The sequence below is a fragment of the Enhydra lutris genome, unplaced genomic scaffold (assembly GCF_002288905.1).
Source record: "Enhydra lutris kenyoni isolate GAN:26980312 unplaced genomic scaffold, ASM228890v2 scaffoldscaffold46, whole genome shotgun sequence".
Classification (NCBI taxonomy): domain Eukaryota; kingdom Metazoa; phylum Chordata; class Mammalia; order Carnivora; family Mustelidae; genus Enhydra; species Enhydra lutris.
In genome coordinates, this window is record NW_019154130.1 from 1,830,949 (window position 1) to 1,848,011 (window position 17,063).

Below are 17,063 nucleotides of genomic sequence, written 5' to 3' on the forward strand. Positions count from 1 at the left end.
CCCCTCCTTTCTAAATAAAAAAGTACATCACCCTTCTGAAAGTAGACTGGAGCCCAGCTGGCCACGGAGGACTCGTAGATACAAGAAAATAGACCAAACGTGTCTAGGAACACAAGGAATGGGGCAGACACAGCAACGAGGTTCAAAGAAGCTTCCAGACAAGGAACGGTAATGCAATTGGAATGCTTTAGAAATAGGTAAGCCTTGTCTCCCTACCCGAGACTTTAATTCACCCAATAACTCTTGTGGATGGCCCACATTTCCCGTATTAAGGAACCCTGAGGTAACGCCATGACACCACGCAAAATGGCAGCCACTCAACACTTAAAAGCGTCCCAGGGACTTCAGGTGGCTCCATCTATAGAGCCTCTGACACTTGATTTCAGCTCAGATCATGACCTCAGGATCCTGGGATCGAGTCCTGCTTTGGGCTCAGTGCAGAATCTGCTTGTACCTCTCCCTCTGCCTCCTGCTCCCCCTTCTTGCTCTCCCTCTCCCCGCTTCTCTCCCTCTCTAAAATAAATTTATAAAAATCTTAAGAAAAAAATATACCAGTACGGAGGCTTCTGGCTGGTTCCGTTGGTGGACCGTGTGACTCTTGATCTCGGGGTCATGAGCTCAAGCCCCAAGTCGGATGTAGAGATTACTTAAAGATGAAAATCTTAAAAAATGCCCCAGTGTTCTTGGACACTGGAGGATGCCACACTCTCACTGTAATTATTACTCACCCCCAGCCTGTCTCCGCTCTCTGAGAATGCCCAGGTAGATGAGCTTGCCTTGTGCACAGACGGAGCTGTGATCCAGGAAGCTCAAAGAAAACGAAGATGACTTTTATTATTTTTTTATATTTTTATTTTATCTTATTTTGAAAATTAAGATGACTCTTAAGTCCGTTAAAGAATGTAGCATAAAGGAGGCAGGTCCCGGTCAGGAAGGTTCTGCTTCCTTTCTCTTTTTAGAGAGCTGGAGTCAATTTTATGTGTAAATGTTTTTCCCACAACAGTCAAATGTCTCACCAAAGCCGGGCTGCCTGGCAACGCAGACGTGTTGTGGGGAGCTGGGGAGGGGGCCCTGGGCAGGAAACATTATTTCTTCACTTCTTCCCAAGCAGAAAGAAAATTGTTCCTTTTCTCTGTTCCAGAAGAATACATTTAAAATGACAAGCTGAACAAAATGAAAACAAACCTTTCCTTCGGAGACATCCAACAGGGAGATGAATTTTAGACAGAGTGTGGGAAAATGAGACTCCAGAATTGTCTGAATTACCTCCAAATTTGCAGTCAGTGCGAACCAGACTGTGTTTTGGGGTCTCCTCCTAATGATGGGTCCGGGACAGTTGGGTTATTCCTGCCCCAGGGGATGGATGCCTCGTTGGAAATGAAGAGCCAAATCATCCAGGGGTGAGCCAGGGATCTGGAAATTTGCCTTTCAGGCTTTTCCGTACCCTTGGACACAAAGGGGATCAAGGACAGAAAAAAAAGCTCCCCCAAATTCACCTGGCACAGCACGGGTGCTGGCAGTGGTCAGTAATTGGAGGGAGGGTTTGAGAGCAGATGCAGGTGCACTGGGCACAGAAAGGCATGTTCTCCACGTGGTGAAGGCTCAGAGCCCCACTGGGAGCTCTGCTCTCCCACCAGCTGGAGGGGCCGAGGGGCACGCGACAGTTCAAGCTTCCCAGGATGACATGGGGTAAGGCCCTGAAATGCATGCCTGTCCTCTCCGGTGTGGGTGGGAGAGCGGGTCTCCCCCACGGCATGTCCATGCGGGACCTCAGAAGGTGGCCTCACTGGGAAACAGGGTCTTTGCAGAATAACTAGTCCCAGATCTCTGGATGGGATCATTGCAAGAAAGGCGAGGGGATCGGAGACATGGACACCGGGGGCCAGAGAAGGGACAGCGTGTGAGGACAGAGGCAGGGCCGGAGTGATACAGCCGGGAGCTGAGGCACCAGCTGAAGGAGGAAGAGGCGGGGAAGGATCCCTCAGTCCCTGCCCCACCCTCCCCGAGCCTCCAGAGGAAGCCCGGCCCAGCCAGAACCCCAACTTCAGGCCTCATCCTCCAGATCTGTGAGATGCCATGATTCCGATGCTTTACACCGCCCCGTTTGGGGTAGTTTGTTACAGAAGCCCGAGGAAAAAAATACACTCTGCTCCTTTGAGCCTTGACTTAGGCCAAGAGGGGCATCTCAGCCCGGGGGCACCATCAGCTCCCCAGGCCTGTGCAGTGATGCTGGATGGTGATTCCGTTGTCCCACAGCGTAAATTCAGAGACTGCACCGAAAGCCCGTGTTTTTAGCGTCTTGCCAAAATCGGCAACTTGGGGGCCGGAGTTGTGGGTCCCTGGCTTCGTCCCTCAGCATCACGGTTTCAAGACTCACCCACACCGTGGCCTGGATCACGACCTCAGTCCTTCCTGCGGCCCCACGCTGTCCCAGGACACGGGGAGATTGCGTTTTGTTTACTCGTTTGCCGGTTGACAGACACGGGGGTTGTTTCTACGTTTCGGTCATTGTGGACAATGCTGCTGCGAACGTAGGTGTGTTTGTGCATTTGTGTATGTTGGGGTACAATGAAGTGTGAGGGGGCTGGACCGTGCAGCTCCCCGGTCGGCTTCAGTCAGGACAGACGTGCTCCATGGATCCCGCCAGCCGCCCACCCATGGGGGGACAGCACCGTGCTCTCCGCCCTGGGCTGCCGGGAACTGGGTTTGCCTATAAAAGGTCCACATTGCAGAATCCTTCTAGAGGAGGGGGCAGCCAGGCCACGATCCCCAGGGGCCCTCCCTCCTCATGCATTGAGCTTCTAGGAATGAGTCACCAACAACACATCGCGTCCTGCTTGGAAAAAGAACACCTCTCCCAGCACCCCGCGTGCAAAGTTACTTTAGTTCATCGCTTTAAAAGCCTCTTCCCTGCTTCCGCCCTTTATCCTTTTCATTTATTTATTGGAAGATGCTGGGAACGTGGAGAGGCTGTTAAGGGCACAGACGTTGCATGGATTGGGTTGGGGCAGGGCCGAGGGACGCCGGTTCTTAGCAAGAATGAGCACACATCCACCAGTCCGACCGGGCGCATGAGTGGGGAGCCCCGTGACCGAGCGCTGTCTGTGCCCCGGCGGAGGGTACCCACTTTGTCCCCTTCTTCTGTGATCCTGCCCCTACAATCACGGGCTATTAGAGTAGACACAACATAGAGTGTCCCTCCCCCGATCCCATCTCTTAGGATTTATGCCCCGAAGGCTGCATTACTGGTTCCAGCCACAAAACCTACCCAGGAAAGGGCAGAGCAGCCCTACAAACTGCTGCTCGATTGTCCGGTGTCCCTGAGGAAGCTCACAAGTCCCGGGAGAAGGAACAAAGACGGAGATGGGGAGGTTCCTGTGGGTGCTTCTGTGCGGGGCTGGCTGGTGCAGAGGGCAGCTGCCTCGGGGGACGGCTCGGTGGCCGGTCCTGGGCTGGCGAAACACAGCGGGACCACTCGAGGGCCACGGGAGTCCAGACACATGGGGAACCCCCTAGACCTTCAACTAGGTTGGCAAGCCTCCCATCACACACCGCTCATGTTTTGCTCTCGCTGATGCCTCCCTGGGCACATGCGTGCAACCACAAAGTCCCTGGTCTTCTGAGAGACCCCGGGGAGCCCCCACCAGATTTCCAGAACACAGGTGTCCGAGAACTCTAAGATCACGACACTGAGCCGGGCGAGAACTTCTCCAGTGGTGACGGGGAACAGGAGGATTCATAAAGCTGCTAACCCAGGTGAGACAAAGCAAGGACTAACTATGGGAGACTGAATGAACGGACGGAGGGATTACAATCTCGGTGACCTCATTTAAAAACAAGGCTGGCTCTTTGATATTTTCTTTTTCCATTGAAAGGACCCTTTTCCTCCTCTCTTTTAAGGCATTTATAATGTGCAGCCATTTGCTAAAGCCTATGCCTGTAAACACAGATTGAAAACACATCCCCCTTTTCTCCCAACGGGATCTCTCCAGAATTCAGAAACTCTGATGCAATATTCTCATTCTTCATGACAATAAATGTATTAGAATAAACTCAATGAGACTCTGTTCTCTTTGCAAGGGGACTCCACTGGACAAATCCATAGCCTGGCTTCTTGGCATGAAGGCACTCTAAAGGTGTATCAGAGATTCCTTGTCATTAGACACTTTTTTTAAAAGATTGTATTTATTTATTTGACAGAGAGATCACAAGTAGGCGGAGAGGCAGGCAGAGAGAGAGAGGGAAGCAGGCTCCCCACTGAGCAGAGAGCCCGATGCGGGGCTCAATCCCAGGACCCTGAGATCATGACCTGAGCCAAAGGCAGAGGCTTTAACCCACTTTAACCCACCCAGGCACCCCCATCAGACACTTTTAAAGAACAGAGGTTGACCTTAGAGAGCCCCTGACACCCCTTGGCTATGACCAGACTTTTTACTGAAAAAATACCATATTTGTGAATAGACATAGCATCAGTATCCTTCTTACACTGACGTCAATAATCCTATTCAATGAGTCTAGACTGATTTTTTTTTTACAAACAAATGATATTTACTGTGTCTGTGATAAAAATGAAATAACTACAAGAATTGTCTTTCAGATGGAAAACTAGGACGTGCCCATGATCAGTCTCTCCCTGTGAATCGTCTCCGAGGCTCCATGACCTTCGTGTAAACTTCAGGGAAATCGCACGCAGAACATGTCCGGACAACCTTCGTGCCCGCTGCTGGGTGGGAACGCCCACGACATCATCAAAGGGTCAAACTGCCAACAGGGGGGACCCTCCCCTCCACGGGGGACTGAAGCCACCAACCTCATTCCACCATGTGAAGACGCTTCCAACTCCAGGCTAGAGATTTTCTCGACTGGCTGCTGAGAATCCACTCAGATGATCCACCATTGCTTTCCTTACATTTCCAAAGAGATGTCTCTTATTCAATGGCGGCTGGGCTCCCGTCAGACAGAGACCTGGTTTACTCCTGACTTAGGACTGTCTCCTGAAATAAACCATTCTCGTGCACATCGGGCCCTAAATGATCTTGAGGAGAGATAGTTGCTGATACCTCGTGTTGTGGATTGACGTCAGCAGGTAAAACCTGAGTCTGACTATATACACTGGAGTCGCTTCGTTGGTTAGATCTCGCTTTCTAGGAATCTACTTTTGGCCACTTATTTTCTTTAGGTCGTCTGACAGACCTCTGTCTCCTCTCAAGGGTTTTAAATGCCCCTTAATGGTCACTCATGCCTCAAATGACATCCATCGGGATCCAACACCTTGGGGAACTCAGTGATCCAACCACTCGTGTGATGGCGATGCACCTGTCGGCGCAAGGGAACCTGGGAGTCCTCAGCCTGGCTGCATTATCAGGGGTAGCGATGGGAACGCTGTACAAGCCTCTCACACTCTCAGTTCACTAGGGGATGGACCCAAAGCAGAGAGGATGTTAAAATCACACGCAAACCACAGAGCCAAGCCTTGAAAATTCCTTGTGCTGACAAACCCAGTTTAGTCATGCAAGCAAAGCTTAATTCAGCTTGTTCGGCAAGACAAGTGAGGCCAACTTGACCTGGGTCATTGCTTGCTTATCCCTCGGAAAATCATGAGCAAGACTTAAATTGTTCTCCTGATTTGATAGGAGGTCACCCCTAACCCTTTGCCTTTCATTGAAGAAAATTCTCATATTGTAAACAATATCCAAGAAGAATAGTCAGTCCCTGCCTCCAGGCTCTGGGACCTGCCTGTTTCCTAACACATATGCAAGGACCTCCCCCGCCCCCCACAGAACCCTCAATTCTGAGCCTCATTCCAGGCTTTGCTTCCAGGGTTCCCGGCATGCAAACTTGTCCTTTTGGTGTATTCACAATAAACTTCAGTGATTCATTGGTTTTACTACTGGTTTGTTTTTTTTTTTTTCCCCTGAACTTTGGACACAGCAAAGCCAGCCCATTCTCAAGTGCAGAAGACCCTCAGCCACCCCTCTTTGCCTTGTAGACATCAATTCCGGTTACTCAGTGATGAGGTCAAGACGCAGGGGCCTCCCCAGCTCCCTCCCCTAGTGGCCTGCGAGGTCAGGACCAGCCGAGCTAAAGTGAACATCGGTCCCAAACAGAAGAAGTCATGCAAACTCCATCTAACGCAGAGCTTTGAAGAAGCAGGGGTCTGGGGCAAGTGCCATCCCCCGCGCCCCGAGGCCTTCATGACGTCCAGGCACGTGGGGGTGGCAATGTGATTTTCTGATTGTCGGTATATTCTGGAAGCCCTTGGAATAGAGAGTCATGCCTCTGCTTGCCGTAAGAATCTCAAGGTTTATTTCAAGAAGTCTCAGTTGGGCACGAAGGGAAACATCCAGGAAAAGGAACGTCTGTGATCTAGCTTTGATAGCACGAAATCCATAAATATTTGCTGGGTCTTTGCTCCACACCAAGGGGCTTACGCCCATGAGTGAACACACTTCGACATGTCCATGAAACACATCTGGTTATGTGTTTTTCATCTATGTTGGCGATCACGATTTTTTATTTTCTCCCATAGTTTTCCGAAATCGCTATGACTACGGAAAACAAAGCTTCAACTTTCCACACCTTGACGCCCTTGAATTAAAGACATGAAGTCGTGAGCCAAAAGCCGGCTGCTTCCTTGGGCCCGTGGAAGACGGCATCATTCGTGAAAACGATCTTATAAAGGAGGCCTAGGCCAGGCTCCCAAATGGGCTACCGGCCCTATAAAAATCCCTAAAAAGTCCTGGCGGTCTCCAAATATAGCCCTGTCATCAAAGCCACCGTGCAAGGTGACAAAGGAGAATGCCTCTGCATCTCACAGGAGAGGTCTCTGAAGGTCTCCTGCAAGCCCCCCGAATTTCTCGGTAGAAAGGTCCCCACGACGGGAGAGATGGGTTTCCCTGCAGTCCACGCCACGGCCACGGCTGGAGGCCATGGCAGGCACGAAGGTCCCGTGGGCACGCGCCCTCACATAGAATTCGCTGTCTGCCTGCGTCTGTGTCCTTCTTCTTATTGCCTATTTTATCCTTGAAACAATTCATTAAAAAGTGAACGTTATGTTTAACTAAGTTACAATTAACTATGTTCTCTGGAAGGGAATGGCAGTGGCTTCCTTCTGCCTCCTGTCGTGATCCCACGTCCCCTCCAGCTCTCCCCCAGGACTCGGGTCTGTGGTCGGAACGATCGGGAAGGCAGAAACAGGGCTGCTGCCACTCACGGCCCTGGGCAACACTGACCCCAGAACCATGCCAGCACCGCCCTCTGTGCTCCAAAGTGCTTGTCATTATAAAACAAAACAAAACGGTTTTGCTCTTTAAACAAAATCACGGCGAGGCGGGGATCAATATGGCATTGAGAACAGACCTGGTGGGTATAGTTTTATGCAAGGCACGGAGTCCTTTTACTGTTAAAACAGAATTCAGCGCTTAGGGAAGTAGTGATGGATGTTTAAATACAACCCCTCTTCGTGATATTCAATGTTCACAGACACACTTTCATGGGCCAGGTGATGTCAGAAGCAACTTACAAATAAATAGTGGCCCTTGGGGACTTCCCCCCTTCAGCAGGAGGTGCCATGAGGACATCTGATGTGGGGTCAAGGGGACAGAGGTACGTGGAGGTCGGCTGAGCTGCCCACAGTCCCACAGCCAAGGAAGTACAGGAGCCAGGCTCAGAGCGGAGCCAGCCGGTGCGGGAGCTGGTCCTCACCACCGTTCCTGCCCGAGATGATGGCAAATACAGAAAACAGCCCCACCTGTCCAACGAAGCAGATCTGGGGGTTCCCCCAGCAGCTGAAGGTCCATATCTCCTGGGACCCAGGCACCCGGTGACTCACTCAAACCTGCCCCTAGTGGACCACAGAGCCCACGTTTCCGAAAGCAAAGTTAAGGCTCAGTCCAAGTTTGAAGGGAGAATGTTGACCCGGGAAGCATGACGTGTGGCGGTGGTGCCCTCCTGGTCTTCTGCATCTACTTTCCAAAGTCAGGGCTGTGTATATTTATTGTACAATGAAATGATCGGAAGCCGAGGGTGCCGAGGGACCCAGGGAAACCAAAATTCAAACCTTGTGGATCAGTGTCCTTCCCAGCCAAGGCAGGAGGAAGCAAAACCCGGACCCTCCGATCTGAACATTTGCTCTCCTGGCCCCGTTTTAGGTTGACGTTTGCACCAAGCCACCGGCGCCCTGACGGGGAGGGCCATCCCTCCTCTCACAGTCAGCCAGTGCCTGGCTGGCCACCGAGGCTGAGAGCGCAGACGTCACGGGAGTCCCCGTGGGGCAAACTTTGAATCCTGCGAACGACGGAGGATTTCATGACATCAGGGACCACGACGACGTAGAAGTCCTCGATCCTACCCACAACACATGGGCGAGGGAGGATCGGGTCCAAGGAGTCCACTTAAAAGTTGAAAGAGTGCATGACAAGGACGGCGACCGAACGCGCATTCTAGAAGAGCACCGTTCGAATGAAGGATGAAGAGACGCTTTGAGAAGCACTGAAACCTTGAAGTGCATTTTGTGAAACAAACACAGACCCTTTAAAGATGACCGTTCTTGACCCTATACAACGGAACTTAAAAAGAAATACGCGATAGAATGCTATCATTCTATTTCACAGATATTTTCCCAAGCAACTCACTCAACGCGTGATTAAATGTTTGTTTTAAGAAAGAAAACAAGGCAGAGCTGTAATCATGACCCCAGTCCTTCTACACTAGAATGGGGGGAGGCACATGATTTTTATCATCTTTATCTTTTGAACAAATCCCAAATATTTTCTCCTTATTATGAAATCCTGGTCTGCATTTTAAGAGGATTCTCCATACATGGCTTTTCTCCAGTGTTAATAACCCTCGGAAACCAGACGCTCCCGGACCGACCTCAGAAGCATCTCACAACAACGGAGCAGCCCTACTGGAACTCGAGAAGTCTCCTGAGTCAGCAACAGTGATGACAGGTGGGTTATTCTGTCGTTTCAATTTACTTTCTGTTCTTTCTCTTTTTAGGAGAAGGAATACCTCTGCGCGATGATTTTCTGTTGGACACACCCCTTTAATCACAGCTACGCCACGCTCAGGAACAGAGGTTCCCCCAGTCCTGACTTGGCAACATTCAACCTCGCCGACTTTTTTCGTTAAAGGGCGCCTCCTTGCCTTTTTTCACACACACACCCGAGGTAAAAATACCATAAATGTCATAAACCCTATGTCTCTTCTTGGGGTCTGCAAAAACAGACTCTCAATTGCGCAACAAGTACCCATGAATCTACAGAAGAATTCAAAGCTAGAGAGAAATTGCATCCCTCTCCAAGTTCAAGGACAACTCAAGGTCAAAAGAAAGCGAGAGAGCGATTCGTTTATCCTTGCTTCTTTTGGATGTGGTTTCTGGCCCCCTTCCCCCGTCCCCTAACGCACGATATGAGAGGTGCTGCTGAGTGCCTGTGGGCAGCTGCGGAGTTGGGCTTCACTGTGAAGCCGGAGGGTCCCCCGAAGGTAGCGAGACCCCAGACGTCCGGCCCCACCGCACACGAGGCCCGCACAGGACTGCCCGGGGCCAGCCCAGGCACCTACCTCAGGATGAAGAGGTCCACGGTAGAATTGCTGGCCACGGTGACGTAGGCAGTGACCACGTCTCCTTGTTTGACTGGCCGGGAGGGCAACCAGATGACCACGTTGCTGTCCAGACGCAGCTCGCTGAGCTGGGCTGTGTCCTGGGTCCGGTAGAGGCTCACAGCACCGATCCTCTGCAGGTGGGGCACGGCCTCGTCCAGCCCGTCCTTCCCTGGCCGGATGGCATTGCCTTTCCGGACGTCGCCGCCCGCGCAGTCCCCACGCGCGTCCCCCAGCTGCACGGAGTAGTAGAGCTCCACGGGGCTCCCCTCGGGCGGCCCGGGTGCCTTCTTCCTCCCGGCCACCACGCTGGGGGGCCCGAACCAGGCGGCCAGCAGCTCCAGCTCGGCCACACACAGCCCCAGGGCCCCCTGCAGCTGGCAGCCGGCCCGCACCTCCCGGGTCTCGCGGAAGGCAAACAGGCGCAGGCACGGCAGCCTCTCGCCGGGGCTCGGGACCGCCCAGTCCCGGCCCAGCAGGTAGAACAGCACCTGCACCTTGGGCCGGCTCAGGTACACCTTGTCCCGCAGGATATGCGCCTTCAGCTTCCAGTTGAGACCGAACTTACTGGTTGGACCTAGAAAGTTCGAAGTGACCATCAGCTCCAGAGGCACGATTTTCTGCACGGAGAAGGGCCCGTAGCTGGCGTTGAGGACCGGGGGCCTCTTGGCCTTGTAGGTGAAGAAGGACTCAACCCTGGTGTGCAGGCTGGAGTTGCGCATGACGTCCTGGTGGGCCTCCTTCAGGAAGAAGGAGGTCTCCGCTCCGAGGATGCGGTAGCTCACGGGCAGGAAGGGTGGCAGAGAGGAGAACCGCGGAACGTTGTCTGTGACCCCTCGGCCCTCGATCACTGCAGGGGGCAGAGAAAGAAAAGGAAAGGACAAAGACAGGGTTATTGTTGGACTCCTTGGACAGCAGGTTTAGAAATGAGGAGGAACATTCCAAAGCCCACATGGCCAGAATGTCTATGGTCTCCTGGGATCAGCCAGTAAAGGACCATATGCTAGTTATACACTTGTATTAGGTTGAAGCCAAGAAAATGTAGATTTTTGTATGTTTGGAATGATTCAACAGTGATGATTTCATAATGCCACCGAGCAGAAAGCTGGCAAGATACCCATGAGTGTGGAGTTGGGATGTTTATTAATAATTTGCAGGAGTTTAAAGCATTTTGATGGCATGGATACATGGAGAGAAAAACAGACCAATGGAATGGATGAGTCCGTAAATAAACTCACGTGTGCCTGGAAACGTAGCATGTGATAAAGATAGCCCCCAAGTCATGAGTCAGAGAGAGAGTTTCTCATAAATGCTACTAGGACAAAGGGCTAGCCACTTGAAACAAAAGATACAATTAAAAAAAAAAGATACAATTAGATCCATACCTCACACCATACACAAGAATAAATGTCAAGGGAATCAGAGATCTACACATAAGGAAATAAAATTTTTCCAGTACTAAAAGAAGATAAGGGATGAACTCCTTCAGGAGCTGGGTGTAGGGAAACCTTTCTAATGATGACTCAAAACCCAAATGCAATTTAAAAAAAGTGATAAACTTGCCTATGTAAAAATTTTTTAAAAGTGTTCTGCATAACAACAAATTCATTAAGTCAAAAGGAAACATGGTGCCCTGGGAGATACTACAAACTGCTCACTATGGCACACAAACCAGCCTGGGCATGGGCTCTATTTGGTGCATGGTATTTTAGAAGACCGCTAAGAATGGGAACCATCTTGAACAACTGGGAAGTATCTGAGTTTCCAGCTTCTCTTTACACGTCAGAGGACCTGGCAACCTTTAGGCGTCACGTCCACCTGGCGGCAAGGGGAGAAGTCACTCGGAGGCCACGGGGCTCGATTCTGTTACCCGCTTGTATCAGTGCAGGTGCATCTGAGTTCCCCGACTGGAATCCACAGCCTGTGAGCCGTCCTGCCCTGGAGGCTGGAGCTCAGTGCTCAGACAGGCAAGAGCATCACCCCTGCCTTCCTGCCCTCCTCTGTCTATCGCAGACGTGGATAGCCGTACGACCAGCAGGCTCCTTGCCGCTCGAAGGTTCCCTTAGCTTCCTCTTACACTGTGGGAGGCTCACTGAGGACTTGCTACACGCACAGGGCAAAGAGGTTCAAGTGCCCAATGGCTGACTTTGTAAAGCCCCCCAGAGCCCACAGCCATGCTTTGTCTTTGAAAACCAGCCCAGAAATGCAAGTGGGCCCCCATTCATATAGCTGTCTCTTCTCCAGCAGCTCCACCCTCCCCCACTGGCCTTCAGCCCATCTAGCATATGGGGAGGCCTGTGTGTCTCTCCTCTGGAAGCTCCCCTAATCCTCCTCCCAGCAGGGACACTGGCTAGCAGATCAAAGCTGCCTTCCCTGGTGCTGCGGCCAAACGGGCTTGGGTTGTCAAGATGGCTTTTCAAAGAAACAGCACCCTCCCTTGTTCTCTGCCAGAGGCCTTGTTCTGAGGCCCCCAGGAGCAAGGGTGATCCCCCTCTCTCTCTGAGGGATGTGTCTTCACGTCCATTTTAACCCTCTCCTTCCAGAACCAGGTAAAATCACCCTCCACATCCTCTGCCAAAGCAGAACATCCCAGAAAGATCACTGGCTCCACATCCATCTAAGCAACTTAGAATATTTTGCAAAAACCAAACTAAATAGCCACATCAGATGTTTTGTTCCTGTGTTCTTGTCCCTCTCCAAAAAAAGCTCTTACACCTTGAAGTGTGGTGATTTAGAGACGGATCTGTTTGGGGATGGGGTCCTGATGGAGCAGGGAAGGACACACTCCATCATGGGAAGCACGACCAACAAGGCTTTTCTCCGTTCTTCACTCTCCCTGTGTGCACAGATTCATTTTTGCTACTACTTTTGGGTTCCCCCCCCCAAAAAAAGCCTAAAATATGAATCTCTTATGTTTTAGTAAATGCTGAGCTTGTTTTCTATAAAATAAAGCTGGAGTGGGCTTGCTTTCCTGCTGTCTCCTTTCTCAGGATTCTCCCTTATTTAAGTGGGTCACTCCTTCTCCTTCTCACAGAGGAAAAAGTGCCTCGGTCTTACTCTCCTGCTGAACCCGGTTCTGAGTTGTTCAGTTCATGAGAGATTTAATGTTAGGAAGAAGAGACAGATAAGGTGAAGAAAGTGGGTCTAGAATGGTGGTTAAGGGCATGAAGCTTGTTCACGGAGGCATTGAGGGTTGACCTACTCAGCCATCATTGGATCTTGACCAAGTTCTTACCTCCTGGGAGTTTCAGTTTCCATGGATGGATGGATGGATGGATGGATGGACGGATGGACAGAGGGGTGGATGGATAGATGGAAGGATGAATGGGTAGATGGGTAGATGCATGGATGGACACATGGGTGCATGGGTGGATGAAGAGATGGATGGGTGGATGGATGGATGGATGGATGGAAGGATGGATGGATGGACAGAAGGGTAGGTGGATGGATGGATGGATGGGTGGATGGATGGCCGGATGGGTGCATAGGTAAATAGATAAATAGGTAGATAGAGTCAGATATATGGGATATAATAGAAGTTGTATAGAGCAATTAAAAACAGCCCCAATTCTCCTTCTGTATCTACACCTTTTGCATGTGGCTCTGTGGTCTTCCGTTCAAGAAGAAGAGTCTATTGGCCTCCTTGAATCTATGCTAGTTTTGTAATTCATTTTGGCCAACGAATATGGCAGAGAGAATTTTAAGGGCAGTGAAAACATTATACGATACTGCAACAGTGGACATGTGTCATTATACATTTGTCCAAACCCAAAGAACCTACAACACCAAGAGTGACCTGTAATGTAGACCATGGACTTTGGATACGTGGGAACTCTCTGTGCCTTCCTCTCAATTTTGCTGTGAATCTAAAACTGCTCTAAGAACATGGTCTCCAAAAAATGAGAAGTTATTGAGCACACGCATTCCCAGGACACCAAAGAACATCTCGCTCCACACACAAGGCTTCCAAGTGAAGACAGTGTCTCCCCAACACCAGGCATTCAGATGCTACTCTCATGACATCAGCCAGATGTTTATGCATTGTTAATCAATGATTTTTTATCAATAATTAATACTTCATTACATACTTGATCAAACACCAGTGAATTAATGAATACATGTGTTTATAGAATCGCAGTGTAAATAAAAACACAGGATCCCATGACCCCAATTGTTGCCAGTCTATGGCTCTGTGCTGGACATTTGCCATTTCTTCGTTAAATGGGGGTGGGGGGGCACATTCCTGTGTGTGAGGACCTCAAGATACAGTGACACCAAAACGAGACTCCCTCCTTGATGACATTAGAATAATTCAAAGAGAATTGAAAAGGGAATTGCTTTCTCATTTGTGAGACTCAGGTGGCTTCGTGCCACATCCACACAGCCCCATGAGAATGGCTCCCCCAGGACCTGGGCCCGCTGCCACCCTCCCAGGCTGTGAGTCTGTCCATCAGCTCAACTCAACTTCATCCCCTGATCCTGGGGATGGAGGAAGCAGAGGTGATTGCCAGCCATGCCTGCATTTCTTTCTCTCCTGACACTTTGTCTGCTGATTGCCAGGGAATGATCTCCTGGCTGCTGGGACCAGTAGAGCCCAAATATGCCCCCTCGAATTCTCGCGGATCTGCTCACACTGTCTCTGCAGAAGATAGGATTATTTGGTCATTTTTATTGATCTGAAACAATAACCCTGCGAAAGTGCGATGCCGGTTTCCTAAGGCCACGGGAGAGGGAACGGGGGCGCCGGGGACAGCTGGACCTTTTTATCTAGGTTCCCCATTGACGGCACGTTCATTCGCCATCTGCCCTCCTGTTTATCCATTTTCTTTATCTGTGTCGCCTGTCAGTGCTGGGGAAATTGTGTCCTCCATCACTTGCTCACTGGAGAACTCTACAGCAGAGCTGCCACCGGAAATTGAGTTTTTGAGATTCTGAGATAGTGAACCTAGGAGAACTCTGTGTCACTTAGCACCCAGACAGAATAATGCTGGGGGAAGTGACCCTGGGGCCTGCGGGACGTGTCACCTTCATCACGACGCTCACTTGTGGATGTGGTGATGGGGATGGGTTCTTCGGAGCTGGTTCTCTCTGGGCTGGGTGGTGGAGCTTGGCCAGACTGGAGAGAGGACCCCTCCAAGAGAGGGTTGGGGCCTCAGCTTGCGAGGAGCGTGGGAGGGGGCTGGAGTTTGTTCTGAATGGAGGAAGCACTGGACGCCCGCGAGGGGTTTGGTAAAAATCCAAGCTCCCGCTTTCCTCTTCAACTGGAGAATGTAAAAACCAACACGTGCCTTTCAAAGACAATCAGAGGGGAGGGGTTCACACCGTACTTGGTTCTACAGCCCGCATTTGATTTTAAAGCATTGCCTGAGAGATTAAAAAAAAAAAAGTGCACATATCCGCTCATTTTACAAACAGGAAACCAAACACCTAGGAAAGTTAGTGCATTTGAACTCTACAAAAAAGAAAAAAAATCACTGGAATCACCCAAATGTGTAAGTGGTATTGTTTTAAGCTATGCAAAGGGTCCTCAACTCAGGGTGAATTGGTCCCTGAGAGACGCCTGGTAATGTATGGAAACCTTTCTGGTTCTCACAAGCGGGGTTGGGGGAGCTCCTGGCATCCAGAGGCCGGAGCCCAGTGATGCCAACAGGATAGGTCCCTACCACAAAGTCTGTCCAGTCCTAAATGTCACTAGAGCCAAGGCTGAGGAAGCCTGGTCCAACCTGATTCCCAGGCGAGGTGTTCGTAGTGCATCCAAGGTACAGACGAGACAGAGGAAAGATTCTGGCCAAACCCTCTTCCAAGCAGGGAGGGAAAGGTTTCCTTGTGGGTTAAGGGCCTTCCTGATGTCACATGAAATCCAAGGAATCCCTGCTCTACCATGTACTAAAGATTTCGTTGCTATTGTTATTTTTTTTTCTTTGGCAAATACCTTAAACTTCTGAGCTTCAACATCCTCATTTCTTTCTTTCTTTCTTTTTTTTTTTTTTTTAAGATTTTATTTATTTATTTGACAGAGAGAGAGTGTGAGAGAGGGAACATAAGCAGGGGGAGTGGGAGAGGGAGAAGCAGGCCCCCACCGAGCAGGGAGCCCAAAGTGGGACTCGATCCCAGGACCCGGGGAATGTGACCTGAGCCAGAGGCAGACGCTTCACCGACCGAGCCCCCCAGGAGCCCTCAGCATCCTCATAGCACCATGACGTCCCAGAAGGCAATACGCAAAGTACCCCGGACAGCACGGGCCGAGCGCCGGGAAGGGTGCTGCTGCTACGGAATTCTTATCTTCTGAGCATGGTTCCTCTCACCATGGTTTCAGTCATGCTGGAAAGGTAGAGTAGCACGTTTCCAAGGCCACAGAGATGTGGAGAGGAACCGGCACCTTCTGTGCGAGTAAAGAGTCTGGCACCAAGAGTGGCGGGCAGGCCGTTCCACGAGCTCAGGGGCCACGGGGCCATGGACACCTCCCACTGACCCACCCAGTGTCAGACCCCACCCCCCCTCGCCCCGTCGTAGGACAGAGTCTGCCTGCCCCCATTCACCTCAAGGAAAACCCTGATGGGATTTTCCTTCCAGGTCACCGCTACTTCCCTGAAACCCAAACCGACCCGAGTGTTCTGAGATTTTTTCCCCCTCTCCTGGTGGGTGATTTATTAACATTCTCCAGACACACACTGTCTCTCTCTGCTAAATATGGCGCATTGTTTCTTTCTTCTTGAAACAAAAGGCACCTTGATAAATGGATTATTTGATTTCAATGCCTCTTCTGAACAACGCCTGAATATCCTTTACTGAAATTACACAGCGTGGTTTGCAATTTTGGAACAGAGAAGCTGTCCTCTAAAAGAGCCAGTACTTATCTCCCCCTCTGGGCCCCTGTGGGGAAACCCCCCCTTCCCGGGGAGAACTCTATCATCAGCCTGAGTGTGGCCCCATTGCTACCCCAGCCCCAGGAGAGCAAAAGACTTATGCCTTTCAAAGACAAATTCAGTAAAGGACCTGGAAGCGGGGACTCTATCAGCATGAGAATAGTGCCTTGGGTATGCACACGCCCTGGAAATGTTTACTAGGGAGAGCCATAGATCTAAAATGCAATGTTTTACCTGCACTGCATGTATACTTCCTGAAGTCAAGTTTGGCAAGTAGTGTGGGGTCCCTGTGGCTGCGGTTGGTACCCCCCACCCACGCCGTGCACCACCCCTCTCTGTCCCTGGGTGTGACTTGGACCCCGGATCCACAGGGGGCTCTGGGGCTCCAGCCAGCCTCCCCCTAAGGCTTCCCCTAAGGGAGGGGCTCCCCTGTGAGCTGGTGTATTGGTTCCCCATTGCTGCTGGAATAAATGTCACAAACTTCACAGTTTAAAATGATGAGAGATAATTTTTTATGGTTCTACCAGTCAAAAGTCGAGGTGAAGGTGTGGGCAAGGCTGTGTTCCTTGCAGCAAGTTCAGGAGAGAGTGTTTT

General features: G+C 50.7%; 1 protein-coding gene across 1 annotated transcript in view; it reads right to left on the reverse strand.

Moving 5' to 3' along the window:
* The window catches only part of LOC111156437 (transmembrane protein 132C), a 196,597-nt gene extending 179,847 nt beyond the window's left edge, over positions 1–16,750 (reverse strand). The window contains exons 1-3 of the mRNA XM_022517341.1: positions 16,721–16,750; positions 14,355–14,356; positions 9,565–10,453 (exon numbers count right to left, since the gene is read on the reverse strand). Of these exons, the coding sequence (XP_022373049.1) occupies positions 9,565–10,325 (761 nt within the window). The 5' untranslated portion in view covers positions 10,326–10,453; positions 14,355–14,356; positions 16,721–16,750. The remainder of the gene's footprint in view (positions 1–9,564; positions 10,454–14,354; positions 14,357–16,720) is intronic.
* Positions 16,751–17,063: the final 313 nt, after the last annotated feature.